We start from the raw sequence: 22,519 nt of genomic DNA on the forward strand, positions 1-22,519 counted from the left end.
CTCCACCAGCGCCCATCCTCCACCACCACGGGTCCCATCATCCCTCCCACCCCCACTGAAAACTGGTTTTAAAAGATAAATATATGCATTAGAGAGAAGGCAAAATTGTTTTCTGTTTAGAAATGGAGAAAACAGATAACGAGTTGTCATTTCACCTAAAGCCACAAGAAACATGCATTGCTTAGTAGTTTAATTTTTGGAGGGGGACTCCCGAATGGCAGTAATGAATTCTAGGGGTCCCACTGGCGAATCTCAGCCAATAATACCATAAGTTCAGACCAAAGCCCCAAGAAGGTGATGCTGTTCTGGCCCTGCAGTGCCGGAAATGCCCAGGTCACCTTCGGGGTGCTCGGGGGTCTCGGGGCTGCACCCAGCAATGCTATGGGGCTAGAGGCATGCATAGCTCTTTAACTGCTGTACTGTCTCCTGCCTCTGACTTGAGCTTTGTCAGCTTAATGCATAATGTCCTTGGTTGGATTCTTAGAAGTTGGAAGGAAAATTTCTCTTTGAAAAGTTATATGGAGTCTTCATACAATAGTAATAAATATGCTCAGGAGCCCAAAAGCTCTTCAGGGGTATGGTTCACAGTTGCCTTTGATTAAGCGTGTTCTCTGCTAACCAGTATGCTAGAAAAATGTCTGAAATCATATCATGTGGTACCTCTTAGATTGGCAAAGAGAAATATCAGTTATGGAGGGACTGAAGAGACCTTGGGGCTCAGGCTTTGCATTCAGGGGACTCAGGGTACTTGATCCTGGCATTGCTTGTTCCCTGAGCACAGAGTCAGGAGTACTGCCAGCTGTGGCCATAAAACCAAGAAAATAAAATAAAAATCAATGTTGACAAACACGTGAAAAAACTGTTATTCTCATAACCTCCTTGTAGAAGAATATAATTTATCCCTTCTGTAGCACAGTTTGGCAGTGTATTAGCAGATCTTACAGACACACGTATTCATTGTCTTCAATGTGGGCTACAGTAGTTTTTGGGGTCAGAGAGACAGTTGAGCAGATAAGTGCATTGCACTCAGTTGGCCCCAGTGCTGCATATGGTCCCCTGAACCCTGAGGAGTCATCACTGAAAACCACAGGGTGTGACCTCAAAACAAAACAAAGTCATGGCTTTTAATTTTTCTTTTTACTAATATTTTATTTTTTCAAAGCAGATTTCCCCGCGGGGGAACTTGATTCAAGGCACTAGTTCACTTTCCTCCCTACACGCTTTCTGCTCCCCACCTAGACTTTAACAGAGCCCAGGGTTTCATTGTCATTATAAAAGACGAAAATTACCTGCATTGCAAACCATAATGCCCAAAAGTAAAGAGAGAATATGAGGAATATTGTTTGCCATGGAGGCAGGGGGAGGGTGGGAAAGGGGGTTTATACCAGGGATATTGGTGGTGGAGAATGTGCACTGGTGGAGGGATGGGTGTTTGATCATTGTGTGATTGTAACCCAAACATGAAAGCTTGTAACTATCTCACGGTGATTCAATAAAATGAAAAAAAAAAAGTAGTTATAACTAAACTCTAATAAAACCATGAATATTAATAGTACTGCAGCACTGTCCTCCCATTGTTCATTGATTTGCTTGAGCGGGCACCAGTAACATCTCACAACAAATTGTGAGACTAGTTGTTACTGTTTTTGGCATATCGAATACATCACGGGGAGCTCACCAGGCTTTGCTGTGCGGGCGAGATACTCTCGGTGGCTTGCCGGGCTCTCCAAGAGGGGCGGAGGAATTGAACTCGGGTTGGCTGCATGCAAGGCAAATGCCTTACCTACTGTGCTATCACTCCAGAGGAAGTAGAGTATATCATGAGAAGACATTCAAATTGATATTTGAACTCTATTAGAATGTTTACAGCAATTTAAGAAAAAAATCAGAATTTATCAGCAAATTAGTATACTATTGACTTGAAATTTTCACTATTGATATCAGAGAGATCAGACAGAATTAAGACACTAGCCTTTATCCCTCTGACCTGGGTAAGTATCCTCAGTACTACATACGGTCCTCAGACATTACCTTTACTTTTAAAATAAATATGTGAAACAAATTAGTTATTTTACTTTTATTAGAATTCATAAAGCTTTTAAAATGCATGAAAAAGTTGTATACAGAGATCAAAGAGTAGAGGGGTTGGCCAAATTTGATCCCTGGTACTGCCACTGCATGGTCCCTGAGCATCACAGTTATTTCCTGAGCATTGCACTTGAGTAGTCCTTGGCACTGAAGTGCCCAGGTAGCATCACATCTTCCAGTTCTTTCATTGAATTGCCCTGGCTGGTTGGCCAAGAATCCAGCCAGCAAAGGATTTCTGTTTCTCCTCAGTACTGCTTGGGAGGCACCCCACTTCCCTCCCTCTGCAGAAAAAATAAACTTATAAGCATGCATTTCATGCATTAAGAAATTAATAAGAAATTAACTTTATTTCTAAACTCTAAGTAGAACCATTAAATAATGAAACTTTTTTTAAATAATGAAACTCTTATATCTTTAAGAATTACTACTACTATTACTGTTTTGACATTTCTGGTGCTGGGGGCTATTCGAATATTAATAGAAAAAGACGACACTGAGCACTGGATTGCTTGTCTCTCTCTTTTTTTAAAATTAATTTATTGAATCACCATGGGATAGTTATAAGCTTTCATGTTAGGGTTACAATCACACAATGATCAAACACCCATCCCTCCACCACTGCACATTCCCCACCACCAATATCCTCGGTATGTCCCTCCTTTCCCACCCTCCCTCTTCCTCCATGGCAGATATGATTCCCCATAATCTCTCTCTACTTTGGGGCATTATGGTTGCAATACAGACCCTGAAAGGTTATCATGTTTGGTCCCTTAGCACAGCGGGTAGGGCGTTCGCCTTACAAGCGGCCAACATGGCCGACCTGAGTTCGATTCCTCCGCCCCTCTCGGAGAGCCCGGCAAGCTACCGAGAGTATTCGATATGCCAGACACAGTAACAACGAAGTCTCCAATAGAGACGTTACTGGGCCCGCTCGAGCAAATCGACGATCAACGGGAGGGCCTTTTTACCTTTACCTACTTTCTGCACACATCTCCCATCCCGAATGATTTCTCCAGCCATCTTTTGCTTAGCGATCCCTTCTCTTTCCAGCTGCCTTCTCCCCTTGCTCATGAAGCAGGCTTCCAGCTATGGAGCAATCTATCTGTCCCGTGCATCTACTGTCCTTAGGTGTCAGCCTCATGTTACGTTGTTTTATACTTCACAAATGAGTGCAGTCCTTCTATGTCTGTCCCTCTCTTTTTGACTCATTTCACTTAGCATGATACTCTCCGTGTCTATCCATTTATAAGCAAAGTTCATGACTTCATCTCTCCTCACAGCTGCATAGTATTCCATTGTGTAGATGGACCAAAGTTTCTTTAACCAGTCATCTGTTCTAGGGCACTTGGGTTGTTTCCAGATTTTGGCTATTGTGAACAGTGCTGCAATGAACATATAAGTACAGATGTCATTTCTACCATGCTTATTTGCTTCCTTGAGATATATTCCCAGAAGTGGTATTGCGGGGTCATATGGAAGCTCAATTTCTAGTTTTTGAAGGACTGTCCGTATTGTTTTCCAGAAGGCTGGACTAGTGGGCATTCCCACCAACAGTGAAATAGTGTCCCTTTTCCCCCACATCCACACCAGTACTGGTTGCTTTTGCTCTTTTGAATGTGTGCCAGTCTCTGGTGTGAGATGATGTCTCATTGTTGTTTTGATTTGCATCTCCCTGATTGCTAACGATGTGGAGCATTTTTTCATGTGCCTTTTGGCCATTTGTATTTCTTTTTTGAGGAAACTTCTGTTCATTTCTTCTCCCCATTTTTTGATGGGGTTGGAGGTTTTTTCCTTGTACAGTTCTACTAGTGTCTTGTATATTCTGGATATTTATCCCTTATCAGATGGGTATTGGGTAAATATTCTTTCCCAGTAGGCTGTAGGCTCTTTTGGTCACTGTTTCTTTTGAAGTGCAGAAGCTTCTTAGTTTGATGTAGTCCCATTTGTTTATGTTTGCTTCCACTTGCATGGTCAGTGCTGTTTCATCCTTAAAGATGTTTTTAGCTTCAATGTCGTGGAGAGTTCTGCCTACATTTTCCTCTATGTAGGATTGTTTGTCTCTTTCTCTCTCTTTACCTCTTGCCAGTTCCAAATGCTGCATCTCTTACTGGCCACATTCTCTTAGATCTGCAGTTGAGCTCGATGCTTTCATGCCTCAGCACAATATTCTATGTAGATTTAACCTTTTTCTAGAAAATTGTCTTAGCCTGACTTCTATAACCATTCTGCTTCCTGTCAGAACGCCACATTTCCTAGGCAAAGGGTTCTTTCCTTTCTTGTAATGTGTGACTTTGTGGGGCTGGTGCCAGCCATATTTCTTACCAAAAAATCCGGCAGGTTTTTCATACATTCACCATGCTTGCAAGAGCAATAGCCATGAGAAAAGCGGGTTTTAACCTTATTAAACCTTCACTGGGTGTATCTAAATCACTGGTCTTACTTGGATAAGAAAACCAAGTGCAGTTTACAAGTGTTGAATAGCAAACAATTGGAAATGGTCTGACTAAATCAATGTGCTGTTATAATTAGACATTTTTATGCAAGATATGGTTACAGTTCAGAACAGGTCAGGTTCACCAATACGTTTCTCATGGCCCCCAGATAGTAAAAGATGACGCTAGATTAGAATCCGACTTGTACAGAAGCCAGGAGCACAGCCAAGCCTCTCTTGAGCAAAGGGAACATTGGGGGCATAGAAGCAGAGAAACTCTCTGCAGGGCATTACCATGGCTGTTTGGGAGCTTGGCTGACCATATTCTATACTGAGGGAGTGCGAGAATTTCCATAGGAGGCGGCGAGAGTACGCTGTTGATGGCACAACCCTTTCTGTGTGTCTGTCAGTCTCAGGTACTTGAATGCGTCTGCCAACAGTCTGGAGTCTTTGCCATCCGCCAGTGCTGGAGAGGAGAGTCTGAGCGCACTGCAGCTGCTTTATCTGACCAACAATCTCCTGACGGATCAGTGTGTGCCTGTCCTGGTGGGTCATCCACACCTGCGGATCTTGCATTTGGCCAACAACCAGCTACAGACTTTCCCTGCAAGGTAAGCCAGTGCAGATTGATGGTTTCAGGCAGACAACCTGAGTTCTGAGCTTATGAGGTGATGTTCCAGCTGCGTGTATACTCTCCCTGCTTCATGTCCAGTGATTGATGCTAGGATTTCACCAATTGGTTGGGAGAATCATTTGAACCCCCTTGTCAAGTGTTGGTAATCAGTGGAATTGTGAATAGAATGTGTTTCTTCGATCAAATGATTTAGTAATGGTCTGACAGTTTTCAATGTGGGGCCTGGGGTTGTGCCTTGGATGGCAGATCACACGCCTTGGGTTTAATCCCTGGCTTCTCTGACTTTGCCAAGTGCAAGCCCTGGTGCCACAGCACTGCAATACAGATTTATAGAATAAGTGTTTTCAATCCTGAAGGTTTTTTTTTTCTTTTGAAAAATTGAGTGTTTCTGGGTGCCTTTCCAGAGATGCAGTGATTCTCTCTGCCTGGCAGTATGGGCCTCATGGGCTCTGGTTCAAGTGGCGGAAGTGGTGCTGCTCATGCCCAGAGCCACTCGGCCGGCAGGGTGCCAGAGGTCAGTGCCAGGGCCTCTAGCATGCAAAGCATGGTAGCACTCTTCCTGGTCCGTAAATTTTTAAAAATGGTATGAATTATATAAAATTACATGATGTGTGATATGAATAGCAATTAATTGCTGGTTGCTAATTAATTACTCGTTGTAAAAACAAAAGTGTCTTTTGACTCTGATTTCATAAAGTTTTTGTTTTTGAGCCATACCTGGTGATGCTCAGGGCTTACGCCTAGCTCTGCACTCAGGGATCACTCCTGGCAGCGCTCAAGGAACACTGTGGGATGCTGGGGATCAAACCTGGATTGACCACATGCAAGACAAGCACCCTACCCACAGTACTATCTCTCCGGCCCCTAGTTTTATTTATTTGTTTATTTTAATTTTTTTTTCAAATTTTCGGGCCACACTTGGCAATGCTCAGAGGGTTACTCCTGGCTCTGCACTCAGGAATTACTTCTTGCTGGCTCGGCGACCATGTGGGGTACTGGGGAATCAAACCGCAGTCAGCTGTGTGCAAGGCAAATGCCTTACCTGCTGTGCTGTCTCTCTGGTCCTTGACCCCTAGTTTTACAAACTTTCTTTAAAATGTACTGTGGGCTAAAGAGGGCTCAGCTGGCTTGAGACCAGGCTCGGCATGCTGAAGGCCCAGGGTGCGATCCCGGGCACTACTTGGTTCCAAGCACCCTCAGGGCAACCCCCAAGCATTGACCTGGAGTACCCCCAAGCATTGACCTCTGAGTACCACCATTTGTGGACCTCCCCCGAAAAATGTGATTAAACTCGGGAAAATTTAGATATTATGATTTTTGTGACTGTTTAGGAATTGGGATATTTGGAGCTTGTAGAAGATAAGCAAGATAAAGAAAATTGAATGAATTTGATCAGTAGCTTTCAAAAATAAATGCAGAATGTTAACGTTGTTAAGGGTATGTATGATAGATTTCTTGATGTTCTATCGGACTAATTTTTTTAGCCTGAAAAATGACAGAGAACTGACAGTTATTTTAGTTAATGAAGTTGTTGGGAGATTGCAGGTGTCGTACATTGAAGCTAACAAATTTTGTCTCATGGGATGACACTCTTAATCATGGGAGGGGTCAAAAGCAGGATAATCTGAAACTTAAAATTCATCAGGGAAGGCAGGACATAGTTCAAAAGACTGGAGTCATACTTATCCAGATTTGGTCCTTGCACCATATCACCTCACAGAACTAACAGTGGTGAACATGAGCACTCAGCCAGGAGTAGCCTGGACCAGTGCCAGGAGTTAAACATCCCTGCTTAAATCACAGAATATGAAAATTTGTTCGAAGACACAAAATGAGAGTAACCTGATTCCATAAAATCATGGAATTTAATATGTGTTATAGTCTGAATAATCACTTTATTATTATTATTAGTTTATTTTTATTGAGGCACCGTGATTTATAAAATTATTCATGATTGAGTTTAAGGCATACAATATTCTAACACCAATTTCTTAACCAATTTCTTACATCCTCCCATTAATGACCCTAGTTTCCTGTTCCCAAGTTTACCACTTAGGGCAGGCAACTATTTTTCTTTCAGGCATTGTAATTTACTGTACCGTTACTGATATGATTTCCAGCATCCTCTTCTCCAGAATGGTCACTTCCGTCCATCATTGTGGTGGACCACTATAGTACTCCCCTCCCTATCCTGTCCACTCCCACCCAGTGTGGTGTTTCCTACTGGAGACCCATTCTCATGCCCTTTATTTCTGTTGCCTTTGGGCATTTGTTATTCTCCTAGCATGTTTCTTTATATCTGGCATATGAGTGAGATCATTCTGTGACTGTCCCTCTCTCATTAGCGTTGTACTCTTTAGATTCACCCACATAGCACCAAAGAACTAAGAACTGACCTTCCATATGATGCAGCAATTCCAATTTTTTTTTTTGCTTTTTTTTTGCGGGGGGGAGGAGGTCACACCTGGTAATGCAGAGGTTACTCCTGGCTCATGCACTCAGGAATTACTCCCAGTACTCAGGGGACCATATGGGATGCTGGGAATTCAACCCGGGTCAGCCGTGTGCAAGGCAAACACCTTACCCACTGGACTATCTCTCCAGCCCCAGCAATTCCGTTTTTTGGAATATACTCCAAAGACCCAATAAAATAATGCAGAAAAGATATTTGCAGTAGGGCCAGAGTGATAGCGCAGTGGATAGGGCATTTGCCCCACATGTGGCCAACCCTGTGCTCCTGTGAAGTGATCCCTGAGCACAAAACCACGAGTAAGCCCTTAGCATTGCTGAGTGTGAACTCCTCACCCCACCCCCTAAAAAAGGGAAGAAAAGACATTTGCACTCTTATGTACGTTGCTAAATTATTCACAGTAGCCAACCATCTGGAAATAGCCCAAGAAAAGATGACTGGGTAAAGAAACTATGGTGCATATACACAGTGGAAACTGATACATAACACTTGATCATAAGATGAGATGAAATCATACAATTTGCTGAATATTCCACTTTAGATCCTCTTCTGAACAATGTTATAATTGCACAGAAACCATCTAACATTTCTCTTTCTTTTGTGTTGGTTTTTGGAATTGATCACAGTTTTGGCTGCTCAGCATGGGGTTAATTGAGACAGGGACACTGCCTTCCTATGGATGAATCAGAAAGACCCAAGCGGGGAGTAGTGTAGAGAAAAGTGAGAACACTTTTTGAAAATATTTTTATGAGCTAGGAATGTAGCTCAGCAGTATATCCTCATGGATGAGATCCGGGGTTTGATCTCTTCCCCCTCTCCAAATACATATTGTTTTCTTTTTAAAAAAGTTATTAAACAAGGTATGTGTATATACATATATACATACACATATGTATTATATATAATTCCTGTCCTGGAGAGATAATATAGGAGATAGGCGTTTGCTTACCTTGCACATGCCAATTCAGGGTCAATCCCCAGCACCACATTTGATTCCTGAGCACCAGGAGTGATCCCTGAGCATGGAGCTCCGCAGGGTATAGCCCCCAAACAATAACAGAAAGAAGTAAATATAGGACATTTTTTAAAAAGGATACCAAAATATCATTAGAAATGCTCTCCAATAATGGGATTCAAATATTTTTGACTCGATTCTCAGTGAATATGTATTATTACAAGAAACTGTTTTATTGAGTTTAGTTATTTAATATTTTATTAGCAATTAAAATTTTATGTCGTATGAAAAGGGAAGGACTTACATTTTATGTGAAACCAGTAACAGTTTTGTCAGGAAATGGAACAAATGAGACGAGTAATTCTTCAGATTGGTTGTTGTATTAATAACTTTTCTCCCCCCGGACTTCACCACTGTCTACAACAGTTCATTATTTTATAATTTTAAATCAATAAAATTTGAAGAATTGAAACAATTAGTGACAGTGTAAACAAAACAGTTGGCTATGTCAAGATGTTCTGCTCACTGTAGAATGTTCTGCTCAGTCCTGCAGAACCTTGGGTATGATTTGTGTTATGGTCCCCAGCACAGCACTGTCTGAGTAATCAGTGCTGAGTAAATGTTTAGCGAAACAGGTCATGTTCTGGGTGACACCTGGAGAGATGGAAGTCTGAAAGGACTCTTCGCTATGACTCAGGACACTTTACAGCGGACAGTTTACAGCAGACGATATTGGTGTCCACTGACATGGACCTCCCTGGTATTTTGCAACTAGTTAGTGGCAGGGCACTTACCTTCACCCATCTACCAGCCTGAGGCTGCAGCTGATTCCAGCAACTTCCTGTTCATCAGACGTCAGGACGGTGCTTATTCTCTGTACCTGTGGGAGAAGCAAGGGGCGCTTAGCCCTGAGCACACAACGAGGCAGGGCAGCCCCATTGGTGGCCTTGGTTTTGATTTGTTCTGGGTTCTGAGCTGTCACCCCACCAGGTCCTCCCTGCGTTCTGCAGCTGCTCACTGGGGTTGCACCATGCTACTTTAGTGTGTCTGTTTCAGCAAGCTGAATAAATTGGAGCAGCTGGAGGAGCTGAACCTGAGTGGCAACAAACTCAAAACCATCCCCACGACCATCGCCAACTGCAAAAGGCTGCACACTCTGGTTGCACATTCCAACAACATCAGCATCTTCCCAGAAATCCTGCAGCTGCCTCAGATCCAGGTATCCTCATGGGCTGAGAGAATGTCCTGCGGGGAGCATTGTGGAAGTGAGGCTGGGCTGCCTCTCAGTATGGGGTCACAGTGCTCTCCTGTGCCTCTCGCGTCTGGGGCAGGAGCCCGGGGGCCCAGATGATCAGTGGAGGCCTCGGTGAAGGAGCTCTCTTTTGATCTCTGCTTTCCTTTCAGTGTGTAGACCTCAGTTGCAATGACCTGACTGAAATCCTGATTCCAGAAGCTCTACCTGCTTCTTTACAAGACCTTGACCTGACTGGAAATACAAATCTGGTTCTGGAGCATAAGACACTGGACACGTTTAGGTAGGAAGTTTGTGTAGGAATTGGAGTCCAAATGCCGTTGGTCCCAGCAGCATGCATGGGGGCTCTTTAAGGACTGTGGGGATGATGCTTCAGAAAGGGGAAAGAATGAACTAGCAGCACAACTCCGTGGTTCTCATCTCTGCTTCAGAACTAACGGGCTTTCTGTCCACTGTGGAGTTAGAGCCGGTGGAGTGAGGTTCAGCCCATTTACAGTGGAATTCAGCCTCGTGAGTGCTTCTCAGCCAAACTCTGAGTGTTTTTGCAGAGCAGCCATCGGTATCTCAGGTGCCACATATCATATGACAGTGCAGCACTGAGAGACAGGGCAAGCTCATTCATGGGCTCAAAGTACTTAAAATAAGGAGGCGGCTGAAACTTAGAAACCTTTGTAACTGGAACAATAATTGCTCCCATTTCTTCTTCCTACCCTTTTTCTTTCTCCTTCTTGGTCAGTGATTTAGCACAAGACTTTCATTCAGTCCCACTGGATTTGGATCAGGGGCTGTTAGCAGATTGTTTTATAGATATTATTGTTGGGGTAGCTTATTTGGATTGGGGGAGCACACCGTGGCGTGCAGGGGCTTCTTCTGGCTTTATACTATTGGGTGGATGGGGGAGCGGTTCTCTCCTGCCAGTGTTCAGGGACCATGGGTGGTCCCGGAATTGAACCAGGGTCATGTACGTGCAAGGTGGGTGCCTGAACCCCAGTGCTATCTCTGGCCTGGGATAGATTTTGTAAAATCCCGGTGCATATACTGTTTAATACCCACTTCCTGTTGTTCCCACAGCCATATCACAACCCTGAAAATTGATCAGAAACCTTTGCCAAGTACTGATTCTACAGTTACATCATCCTTCTGGAGCCATGGCCTGGCTGAGATGGCCGGGCAGAGAAATAAGTGAGTATCTCAGTTCTGGAGACAGCAGAACACTCACTGCTCTCTGGGAACTGATCCAGGCTAAAGATAAGGCCCCAGGTCTCCCCGGGGGACACAGACCAGACATGGTCCCTCTGAGACCAGGAAAGTACCCCAGACAGAATATGAGCCCCGGGGTATCTTGCTGATTGCCCTTCTTTCTCTCTTGGTGAGATTCCCAAGATCCCGGCCACAGGGGACCCTGCTCTCTGGCAGCATCCGGCCTCCTGGGCTTCCCTCACGCTCTCAGACTTGACCCAGACAAGGCCCGGCTCCCGTTCTCCCCTGTTTCTGACAGCGCCAAAAAACCCACTTGTTCAACCAGGGACGGTCCCTGAGGGTGTCTGGCTCCAAGCTGTTCACAGAGCTGCTTTCTTGTCATTTCTCAGTCACTGCTTCTCACTGCAGCCCTTGCTTACTCATGACATTTCATCTCTACAGCCTTAGGCAGTGCCGCAGCTAATACGGATTGTCCACAATGTGGCTGAATATCCCCCACTTCTTATGACATAAAACTCTTTCAGATGATCTTTAATGAGTTTCTCTGAAGGCTTTTCCATGTGTAGATTAGGACTTTCGATTGTTCTTTTCCACCTCAACTGAATCCCTTTTTTTCTTTTATTTTTTTGGTGGTGGTTTTGGGGAGGTGGGATCCCAGCCAATGTTCAGACTGCCCAGATCGCCTCAGTGATCTGCTGGGGTCACTTTGGATTGACTACTAGGACCCGAGGAAGTATGTTGCTCAGTCCTACCCTTGTGGTGTTTGGGTGTTTCTGGGGCTGCACCCAACCATGCCTCGGGAACCTTGCACAAGCAAGGCCAACACTGTATTATCTCCAGCCCCAGGCATCTTTAAAGTAGGCTCCTCAGAGAATTGCCCTTTACCAGCAACCTTTACTCTTTGTCCTTCTTGTGCCGCTGTGCTAGGTTGTGTGTATCTGCCCTGGCTGTGGATAACTTTGCCGAGGGTGTGGGAGCTGTGTATGGCATGTTTGATGGGGACCGAAACGAGGAGCTGCCTCGGCTGCTGCAGTGCACCATGGCAGACGTGCTCCTGGAGGAGGCTCAACAGTCAGCTCAGGACACCGTCTTCATGGCCAACACCTTTGTGGTCTCTCACAGGTAACCCGGTGGGGTGATCTCTAACTCAGTTCTGCTTCCAGGAAATGAGCTCAGGCTCAAGGTTCAGGATCCAGGTGAACCTTTTAGGCCCAGGCTCTCCCATCTTGGTGAAATATCTCTGGCTCCTCCTTGGAGCCAGCTGAGGATGGGAAACGCCCAGAGGTTGTGTGCAAATGATCGTGTGTAGATAATGTGTCACACAACCCACAGGGGGGAGAGGAGGATGGGAAGTTTCTGTGAGATTCTCCAGGAGGGTTAGTGACCTACAAATGGTTAAGCACTGATAAGATTTCTGTGTTTGGAATACTTCCTGGGAATTCACCAACTAATCTCTCCATTGAATGCTAAGCCACTTACAGCAAAACCCCCAGACCTGTTTCTTTTGAGTTACCACGGTCAGGGGTCTGTAAATGTTGCTTACAATTAAATTATAGGGACCACATCCATATAACTTATCCCTGTATAATGTTGTTATTCTTCTATTTTATTATTAGATGTTGTAATTGCTTATCATACCTCATTTATAAATCAAACCTTAGGTAAGAATGTTTCGGAAAAGCATATAGGGCTGGATACTATTCATGATTTCGATGCCCACTGGGGTCCTTGAAATGTATCCCCCGGATAAGGAGACTGTACAAATCAAACTAATGGGTTGCGTATGGACCGCTTATACGTCAGTCAGGGGCCTGCAAGAGGAGAAGCATAACTGAGAAGTTGTCAGCTTGTATAACTGAGGTTGAAATGGAACAGCCTGGAGCCCGAGCTGGTTTTATCATCATTACAACATAAAGCAGAGAGGCTGAGGAAGGACTATTTTTTCAGTGATAGAATTAAACCTACAGGACTTGGCAAGATAGAGGCTTTGGGGAAAGAGAACTCAATTTATAAAGCATCTTCCAAGAGGTCTCTGGCACTGGAGTAGGCATTTTTTCACACTCTATCTTTGATTTTCAAAACATGCCACAGAGGTAGGTATTTTATCAGAAATTCTCTGAATTCTCAGTGAATGTACCTCATAATGATCTACAGCACTACAGTCTGAAAGCAGATATTTCTGATGACATCTCTCCTAAACTAGCACTGTGTACAAAATGCCAAGGAGGGACATCTTGCATTGGAGAAATACAAGGAGACCATATTTCTTTCTTTGGGAGTTTATGGCATGCGTGAGTGGTTCTGAGTTCTGGAGAGGAGCAGCCTCAGCATCTCCGGGCGCTGGGCAGAAGTGCAGGTCTGGAGCTGGCAGTCCGCTCAGCAAGCTCGCCAGTGATCCTGAGGCACTCAGTTTGAACCCACTGGGTTCGAGCTTCTTGTAGTCTGATCAGAGACAGCAGCAATAAAGATGCTTTTACACAGGCTCCCCAATCCCACCACTCGTTTTGTAAAATTTATTTTTGGACCAGAGTGACAGTACAGCAGGTAGGACTTCTGTTTTGCACACAGCAACCCAGGCTCAACCCCCAGAACCCCATTAGCTTTCCCTTAGCCCACCAGGGGTGATCATTCGAGTACAGAGCCAGGAGGAAGCCCTGAGCCTAAATAGGTGTGGCCTAAAACGAAAGTCTTTTTGTTTTGTTTTGGGCTATACCCCCATAGTGCTCAGGGGCTACTTTTCGACCATACAGTACTGGGGATCGAACCTGGGCCTCCTGCTGCAGCCCACGAGCCATCTCCCGGGCCCTCCCAGGTTCTTTGCTTACTTAAGAGAGGAAGGCAAGACTCTTCACCACCCATCACAAAAGGCTGCTTTCGGGTGAATTTTGGGGAGGCCATTCACTGTCACATGGCAGAAACACGAAAACGTAGGCAGGCAGGCTGCCACTGTCCTCTCAAACTAGCTCCATGCCCCTGCTTCCTTTTCTGCCTCAACAGGAAGTTAGGAATGGCTGGCCAGAAGCTGGGCTCCTCTGCTCTCCTCTGTTACCTCCGGCCCGATGCTGCCGATCCAACAAGTAGCTTTAGCCTAACTGTGGCCAACGTTGGCACATGCCAAGCAGTGCTGTGCCGAGGTGGGAAACCAGTGCCCCTCTCCAAAGTCTTCAGCCTGGAACAGGAGCCGGAGGAGGCGCAGAGGGTGAAGGACCAGAAGGCCATCATCACAGAGGTGAGCCTCGCTCTCCCACACCTCAGCAATGCTTCTTAGTCCCCGTCAGTGAGATAAGGAGGAACTCTCATCAGCACAAGCAGGAAGGAAAAGCAAATGAATATTTGGGAGGATCCCTTTTGATGATCCTTGAGTCATATGGCTAGTATGTAAAAACGAGTGGAAGTGTCCCCTTGGGCTGATTCCCTGCTTACCCACTCTGCTGGTTCAGAGAGAAGAAAAGTCATATCGTCCTACGGCCTGCTCTGACGGCTGTGTTCTAACCCATTCTTCTGCTTTGATGTCATTTAAAATGCCGTTTGGGCTATTTCCCACGCCCCTTAATTCTACTTGATTTTCACCTTAGTTTTCTGAAAGTATTGGTGTAATACCATTTGTTTTGTCTTTTTGGAAGTATGCACCTTTACTCCTCTAATTCCACTGAAAATCATACAGTTGTCAGGATGGAGAGAGAGTACAAGGATTAAGGTGCTTGTCTTGCAAGTGGCTGACCTGGATTTGATCCCCTGAGCCCTGCTATGAGTGAGCCCCGACCACAGAGCCAGGAGTAACCCTGGAGCACAGTCAGGTGTGGCCCCAAAATAGAAAAATAAAATTATACAGATCTTAGAAAAATATGTAAAACATTCCAGTTCTGTTTTGTCCTAGCACCCTAAGCATTGTGTTCTAGAAAGCATGGTGTTTCTCAGAATTTGCATTCTGTCCCTAGGACAACAAAGTGAACGGCGTGACGTGCTGCACCCGGCTGCTGGGCTGCACATACCTCTACCCCTGGGTCCTCCCCAGGCCCCACATAGCCTCTGTCCCGCTCACCATCCACGACGAGCTGCTGATTCTGGGCAACAAGGCCCTGTGGGAATACCTGTCCTATGCAGAAGCTGTCGACGCCGTGCACCATGTGGAAGACCCGTTAGCAGCCGCCAAGAAGCTGTGCACGTTGGCTCAGAGTTACGGTTGTCAGGACAACGTGGGGGCCATGGTGGTGTACCTGAACATCGGCGAGGAAGGCTGCACTTGTGAGATGAATGGGCTCACCCTTCCGGGCCCCGTGGGCTTTGCAGCCACTGTCGTCAAGGACCCCCCCAAGCCAACCACCCCTTCGTCCAGCAGCGGCATCGCGTCCGAGTTCAGCAGCGAGGTGTCTACCTCAGAGGTGAGCAGCGAGGTGGGCTCCACGGCTTCCGACGAGCATAATGCCGGGAGCCTGGAAGCCGGCCTGCTCCCTAGGCCCGAGCGGCGCTGCAGCCTCCACCCCGCGCCCTCCGCGGGCGCCTTCCAGCGCCAGCCCTCGTGTGCGACTTTCTCAAGCAACCAGTCTGATAATGGCCTGGACAGCGACGACGAGCAGCCCGTGGCGGGGGTGATCACGAACGGGAGCAGGGTGGAGGTGGAAGTGGACGTCCACTGCTGCCGGGGGCGCGATCTGGAGAGCTCCCCTCCGGCCGCAGGGCGCCCACCTGCCCCGGGTCCCGAGGAGCAGGCGCGGGGGCTGCTCTGGGGAATCCGAAGACAGAACAGTGTCAGCAGTGGCATCCTGGGGCCAGCCAGCAGGGACAGACTGGAGCTGCAGAAGTCGCCCTCCGCGTCCTGCCTCTATGGCAAGAAGCTCTCCAACGGCTCTGTCGTGCCCCTGGAAGACAGCCTGAACCTCATCGAAGTGGCCACAGAAGTGCCCAAGAAGAAAACGGGCTATTTTGCCGCCCCGACACAGCTGGAGCCAGAGGATCAATTTGTGGTCCCCCGGGACCTTGAAGAGGAAGTGAAGGAGCAGATGAAGCACCACCAGGAAAGCAGGCTCGAGCCCGAGCCCAGCGAAGACGATCGGACCGAGCTTCCGGAGGAGTTTGACACGGCTCTGTAGGGGCCGCCGCACCCTCCCACAGGTAGCGGTCTCTGCAGAGCCGGGGAGAGGGGACACCGCTCAGAGCCCAGAGTGGGGCGCACTGTCAGGGTCTCGCGATAAGCTAGAAAACGCCATCAGTGTTAAGTTTCCCATGTGACCTGCATCGGAATTCCCAGCATTCCTGGGAAGAAAGCGTCCTACCACCTGCCATTAACCCTTTCCCTCCTAGGATAATTTTGAGAATTTGCCTGCCTGGGCAGGAAAGGGACCATTTCTGTGGAGGAGATGACGGAAGATTGATTTCCTTTCCTAATTGCTGCTGACGGATCTCTGTGACAGAGAAATCACCTTATATCTCAGCCTGATGGATGGGATGGGATGTGACAAGTCACATGGCGTTTCATTCTTCTCTACGAGAATACAAAATGACGTTTATTGGAAATGTAGAACCAATCAAACAGCTAATTTATGTATGTAATGTAATGAGAGCACTTTTCATTGACTGTGAACTTTTTATTTTTGAATCTGCACTCGAGCCAATATTCTTAGAGGCAGCCCAGCACCTTTGTCTGTAGGCAGAATTGTCCTTGATTGGGTGTTGGAGCCTCCTGTGAGGGTACGAGGAAGCATCCTGGGGAATTGCTCTAACTGTTGGCTGTCAGACTGTGAAGCGCCTGAGGAATCTGGGGGGGCTGAGGGGGACGCAGATAGGATCTTCTCTGAGGATGAAGCTAGGGAGGGAGAGAGGACCCTGATCAGAAAGAGAATAAATAACTCCTTGACAAATGTGACACCCGCTGGGCACTTTGCAGTAGCTCCCCAGAGGCACCTGGGGATTGGCTTCTTCCCATGACACGCGATGGCTTCAGCAGCCAGCCTCCTACTGTGTAGGGCGGAGGCTGCATGCGTCCATGGGCCCCTGACGTAGGACCTGTGACTCCGAGACCCTGGGGCTGACAGGACAGGTGGCAGGGCTGTTCCCAGGCCAGGCCGTGCTTTCTCTCCCTCTAGAGGGATGGTTTTCTCAGATGTTGGGAATAAGAGAGTTCGCCTCTAGAGTGGCCAGCACAGTCTTGACAGAAGACTGCTTGTCCACCTCACGTAGCTTCAGAGTACTGGGCTAAGTCACTCATATAAGAAAGACTTGATGGAGAAAGTCCTAAGCCTACAAAAAAAAAACTGGTTTACTGTATTATTTGCACATTCCATGTAACCCTAGCAAAATGCAGTTCCTTCCATATTTCTGTTGCCTTCTCCCATGAAAGATTTACTTAGGAAATTAACTCCTATTCTACAAAATTTTGACATGGCTTGATTTTACCCAATGGGGAATGTGCTTTGAATTTTTAGAATACTTTCACAATTCAAAAGAAAATAGAGTGGAACCATTTTCAGTTTGTTTCATGAGAAACAAAATATTAAATATAAGATTTTTATACACACATACACACATCTATATTTATGAGGATTTTTTTAAGTTTGCTAAAGCAATAGTAGGAAGCCAGATGACCTGTTCATATGTGTGCACCTTCTCCAAGACCCTGTGCATGTGTATGTGTGTGTCTGTGTGTGTGCGTGTGTGTGTGTGTGTGTGTGTGTATGTATGTATGTAGAGTTAGTTCTGTACCACCAGTTCTGAGAGTTTCATTCCACTCCAGTGCTGTCTGAAATTCAACCCCTCAAGATTATGAACTATTTGATGGGGCCAGAGAGATAGTATAGCGGGTAAGGCATTTGCCTTAAATGCAACTGACCCGGGTTTTAATCCCTGGCGCCCCATACGGTTCCCCAAGCCTGCCAAGAGTGATCCCTGAGTGCAGAGCCAGGAGCAACCCTGAGCACTGTCAAATGTGGGCCAAAAACAAAATTATGAATTTGAGAATTTGAGTCTCCAAACCCCTGACCTTCTCTGTGTTAAACTACTGGTCAGCTACTGAAAAACAGAACTCAGGTCTTGATTCGAAATGGTTCAGCACATAAGTGGGTGTTTCAAAGCCCAGGTGTTGTTAAATTGACAGGAATGATAATATGTTGCTGCCTTATTTTTATATGGGAAAATGGGAAAAAATGATGGAAAAGCCCAACAGGTTAGTGATGGATGATGTAAAACATCTTTCTGCTCAGATAGCAGAACTTTTAAATTCTGGTGTATGATGTTGTTTAGAAATTTTCTTTTTTATTAAAACCACTTTAATAGTATTGTCTCTTTTAAAAAAATCATTCTTTATTTGTGAGCCCTTTTCTTGTTCTCTCTTTGTTTCTCTTCCTACTGATTGGAACCACCACAAAACCCAGTTCTGAAATAACTTTACCCAAAGTAAATGCATTTATTTTTTAGTCAGAAGAACTTAAAAATTCCAAATGTTCTTTCATGTGGTGGGTTCATTTTTAGGAAACCTTAGGTTGTACTGGAAACCTTTTATGTAAGCTAAACCAAAACTGATGATGATTCTTTTATTGTGACTTCCTTTAATCATTTTCCTCTGTACTTGCTCTGTCTTAACAGAGAGGGTAAGAGGGCCATAGCCCTTTACCAAAAATACCATATGGAACTCTTGACCTCAGAGGTCAGCTTGGCCACTGTATTAGCTGGTGAGGCTGACCAGTGGAGAGAGCCGGTCATCTGTCTCCAGGTGAATGTAATCTGCTTCCAGGACTTTCCACAGCGGGGCGTCGGCGGGTGGCAGAGCGCGGCGATCTCTAGCCCCGAGATTCCGGCCTCTGCACGGATCTCAGGTCTCTTGGTACCTCCCCTTCATCGAAGAGCATCACTGCTCCTCGCTGGAGCACTCAGGAGTCCCATGGAAGAAAGAAAATACCTGAGTGTGGCCACAACCATGGTATTCTTATTTTTATCTGGATGGATTAGAAATCTATTTGAAACTTTGCTGGTATCTCACAGTGCTACCACAGAGTCATTGAATCCCCCGCCTGCTGCGGTGGGGGCTTTGTTGTGCTATTGTAGAGTGTGTGTAGAGTAAGGGGATGAATTCACTTTCTGGGTGTGTAGACGAGCCAACACGAGCAGCTGGCTGATCGCTGAGTGCTCTCAGCATTGTTCGTAGTGAGTGCTATTTTCCAGGAGCTGGTTCAGTTTGTCCCGTCTACTGCACAGCAAACGATGCTCTTCTTTCCACATGAACCTTCAGCAAACACAGGTACTTGGAAGCCACAGGCTCACCTCCATCTACTCAATAATTCTTAATAAAGAGACCTCCATAAAGGGAGCACATGGCTGTTACCAATAAACGTACCAATTACCCAATAATTAGTCTCCAAGCCATTCGGTGATGTGTACAGCATCACTGTAGAACTGTCTTGTGTCACTTTTTACTTCCCTTCGGGAGAGGGCTTTCAGGTCCCCCCATTGGCACCTCTCAATCATGGAGGAAGCGCCTCTTCCTCTCCAGCTAGTGACTTCTGCCCCGTGGTTGGGGAAACTTCCTAGACTGAGAAACACAGCTCCAGTGAGTCCTGCTGAGGTCCTCGCTGGTGATCGCTCACTCACACATAACGCTCCTTGTATTCTAACTGTCGTGCACTTCTAATGCTCTCGGGTTTTCTCTCTGTTGGCCATGGGTGCCATCCAGACAGTGAGTTCATATCTTATGGTTTTGTGCAATCATTGTCGTATTGTAGTCCTAAGACTCATTATAGTGTATTTTTGATATTTTTGAAATGTGTTAAATTTTTTAATTCAATAATATGAGCCAGAGCATGTTGCAGCAAATCTATTGTTTGTAAAAAATAATAACAACAATAAATAACATGAAATGGAATCTTTTTGATGGCTTTGTTTTAAAATGGAATTACCTTTTTTTTTTTACGAACATTTTAGCATGAAACTGTGATTTTCTCTCATTTGTATGTAGGATTAGTTGCTTAGCTATGAGTTCCTATAAGGTGTTTTAGCTTTTCTTGCTGTAGAAGAAGATAAACAGATGGTGACCACATTCCATGACACTCTATAAGACTTTGAGCTAAGAAGCTTTTAGATCACCTTTCAAGCTGAAAAGCAATAAAGATTTCTTTTTCATGTTGAGACATTATATTTTGACTTGATTTATATGTTTATGAAGAAATCCTAAAGAGAGAAAACGTGGTTTTTTTTTCTCTCTCTCTCTCTCTCTTTTGGGCCACACCTGGTTCTTGCTCAAAGCTTTCTCTTGGCTCTGCACTCATTGATCACTCCTGATGGGCATATATGGCATATATGGATCAAACCCAGGTAGGCTGTGTAAAGCTAAATGCCCTACCTGCTGTACTCTTGCCCCAGTCCCCAGACAATTTGGTCTTTACATGCAGCTTATTAACTAGCTAGAGGAAACTCCCTCTTCTCTGTTCTTTTGTTTTTTGGGGGGAGGTGTGGGGTTTTGGGCAACAATACCCAGCATTGTTCAGGGCTTGCTTCTGGCTCTGGGCTCTGGGCTCACTCCTGGTGATTGCTCAGGGACCATATGCAGCGCTAGGGATCAACTCAGGGTCAGCTGCATGCGAGGCAGGTGCCTTATCCCAGGTATTATCTCTCCAGTCTGTCCTTCAGAGTTGATGTCACAGGTGCTAAGTGGATGCTGTGGTCAGGAGTCACACCAATGGCTTTGGTGTCAGAACTTAACACACAGTGGCAGTCTGTCTCCTTCTCCCTTGTAATCTCAAGTCTGCCAGTGGACTAGTTCTCATTCCAGACACAGGCCACGTGAAATGATTTCTCAGCTTCCTCACAGGGTAGACTGGACACTTTTTTTCTTCTTTTTTGGGGGTCACACTTGGCACAGGGGTTACTCCTGGTTTTGCACTCAGGAATTACTTCTGGCAGTGCTTATGGGACCTTATGGGATGCTGGGGATAGAACCCAGTCAGCTGCGTGCAAGGCAGATGCTCTCCCCACTGTACTATCGCTCTGGCCTCCGGAGTGGAAATTTTGAAAATGTGCTCAAGTATCAACGGATACTTGAGCACCTTCATTGCATGGGCTCCACCCATTTTGTCCAGGCCTGGGTGGCTGCATGGTGGTTCTGAGTATGCGCCTTGCTGTGTGGGCTAGGTATTCCCTGGCACACCAAAGACCACAGGATTCCACGAAGCACCCACCCCCTCCAGGATGCTATCCGCTGGGTTTGCATATGGTTTCTGCCACTCAGAGCTGACGTGAGGCATATCCTTTGGCTCTAAAAGGCTGAGTCTGTACATGGAAACAACAGTCTCTCGTTGGCTGTGAGTCAGTGCCAACAGATGCTTCCTCAACTAGGGGCCTGGCGACAGAATGCCCACAGGTGGAATAGGCCATGTTCAGTTCCTCAGCATTCTGTGAAACAGGAGAGTTAAACCGGGCTGCCAGCCTAGTGGTAGGACAGTAGAGCCAGGCATGTTCTGAATGTCAGGAGCTCGGGAGGGACAGTGGGTGCTGATACTCACCAGAGGCTCCAGTGAAAGAGATCAAAGGCCTCATCTGCTCACTGTGCATGTGTAAGGCGGGCTTGGTCTCCCGGGGAACCACCACCAGCTGTGCTCCCCAAACAAAGCAAGACCAAAAACAAAAGAATAGCACCAGCAGAGGACCCCAGGGTGGGAGCCATGGCACAGGACATGTTTCAGGGAGTAGCTGCTAGGTGAGAATAGTTGAGGCAGGGCTGCACCAACGGGTTCATTTTTACTGCTGGGACTCAAAGCATATATCCCTGCATGGAAACCGTGTGGGGCCTTGGCCAGCGCCGTGGGACTCGGGATTCAGGAGTGCACAGATGCTGCCGTTACCCAGAAGGGCGGATTTGTAGTTCTTCCCTTTGAGTATAATTTGGAGAGTCTGGGGCCTTTGCTTTGGACAGGTGTTGAGGATTCGCTCGCGGAAGCCAGAGAGATGGCTCAGGGTTGACTGCGTGGTACCCCTGCATGGTCCCCCGAGTACCACTGGGAGTGGCCTCTTCCACCAGGCATGGGTGCAAAACTAGAACAACAAAATAGAATTAGGCAGCGAAGGGATGGGAGAGGAGAGCAGAAAGGTGGTAAGGGGGGCGGGGCAGGGGATGAAAGGGAAGGAAAGTTTGTGGGGGAGAAGAAACAGCCACCAGACGGGGCCAAGACATAAAGGAAGGTGACAGTGATTCATTTCTTTCTTTAGAGGGTAGAAAAGTTTATTGGAAAATAGAAGAGAAGGAAAGGAACTCCCCACATGGGGAAGAACTTAGTATAGGACTAAGTTCTGATTTCATTTTTAAAAGTAATTTTGTCATATTTTGGACAGACTTATGTTGGCTGGATTATGACTATATTGAGAAGAAAAACCGATTTCTCTCAAATTTGCATTGTGGGTTTATCATTTTTAACAAAAAATTTTAAATGATTATGAATAAGAGAATAAATTATTGAAAAGCCAAGGCAATGAGGAAAAAGAAATTACAATTTAAAAAAAACATATAG

General features: G+C 46.0%; 1 protein-coding gene and 1 long non-coding RNA gene across 2 annotated transcripts in view; both read left to right on the forward strand.

The window, feature by feature from the left end:
• Positions 1 to 19,881, forward strand: part of LOC130043840 (uncharacterized) — a 152,217-nt gene extending 132,336 nt beyond the window's left edge. The window contains exon 2 of the long non-coding RNA XR_008795370.1: positions 17,932 to 19,881. This is a non-coding gene — a long non-coding RNA (uncharacterized LOC130043840). The remainder of the gene's footprint in view (positions 1 to 17,931) is intronic.
• The window catches only part of PHLPP2 (PH domain and leucine rich repeat protein phosphatase 2), a 75,686-nt gene extending 55,805 nt beyond the window's left edge, over positions 1 to 19,881 (forward strand). Inside the window, exons 13-20 of the mRNA XM_056136306.1 lie at positions 4,930 to 5,130; positions 9,635 to 9,797; positions 9,983 to 10,113; positions 10,902 to 11,012; positions 11,958 to 12,152; positions 14,028 to 14,259; positions 14,969 to 17,685; positions 17,716 to 19,881. Coding sequence (XP_055992281.1) covers positions 4,930 to 5,130; positions 9,635 to 9,797; positions 9,983 to 10,113; positions 10,902 to 11,012; positions 11,958 to 12,152; positions 14,028 to 14,259; positions 14,969 to 16,120 — 2,185 coding nt within the window. The 3' untranslated portion in view covers positions 16,121 to 17,685; positions 17,716 to 19,881. The remainder of the gene's footprint in view (positions 1 to 4,929; positions 5,131 to 9,634; positions 9,798 to 9,982; positions 10,114 to 10,901; positions 11,013 to 11,957; positions 12,153 to 14,027; positions 14,260 to 14,968; positions 17,686 to 17,715) is intronic.
• Positions 19,882 to 22,519: the final 2,638 nt, after the last annotated feature.

This window comes from Sorex fumeus, unplaced genomic scaffold, assembly GCF_029834395.1.
Source record: "Sorex fumeus unplaced genomic scaffold, SorFum_2.1 ptg000122l, whole genome shotgun sequence".
Classification (NCBI taxonomy): domain Eukaryota; kingdom Metazoa; phylum Chordata; class Mammalia; order Eulipotyphla; family Soricidae; genus Sorex; species Sorex fumeus.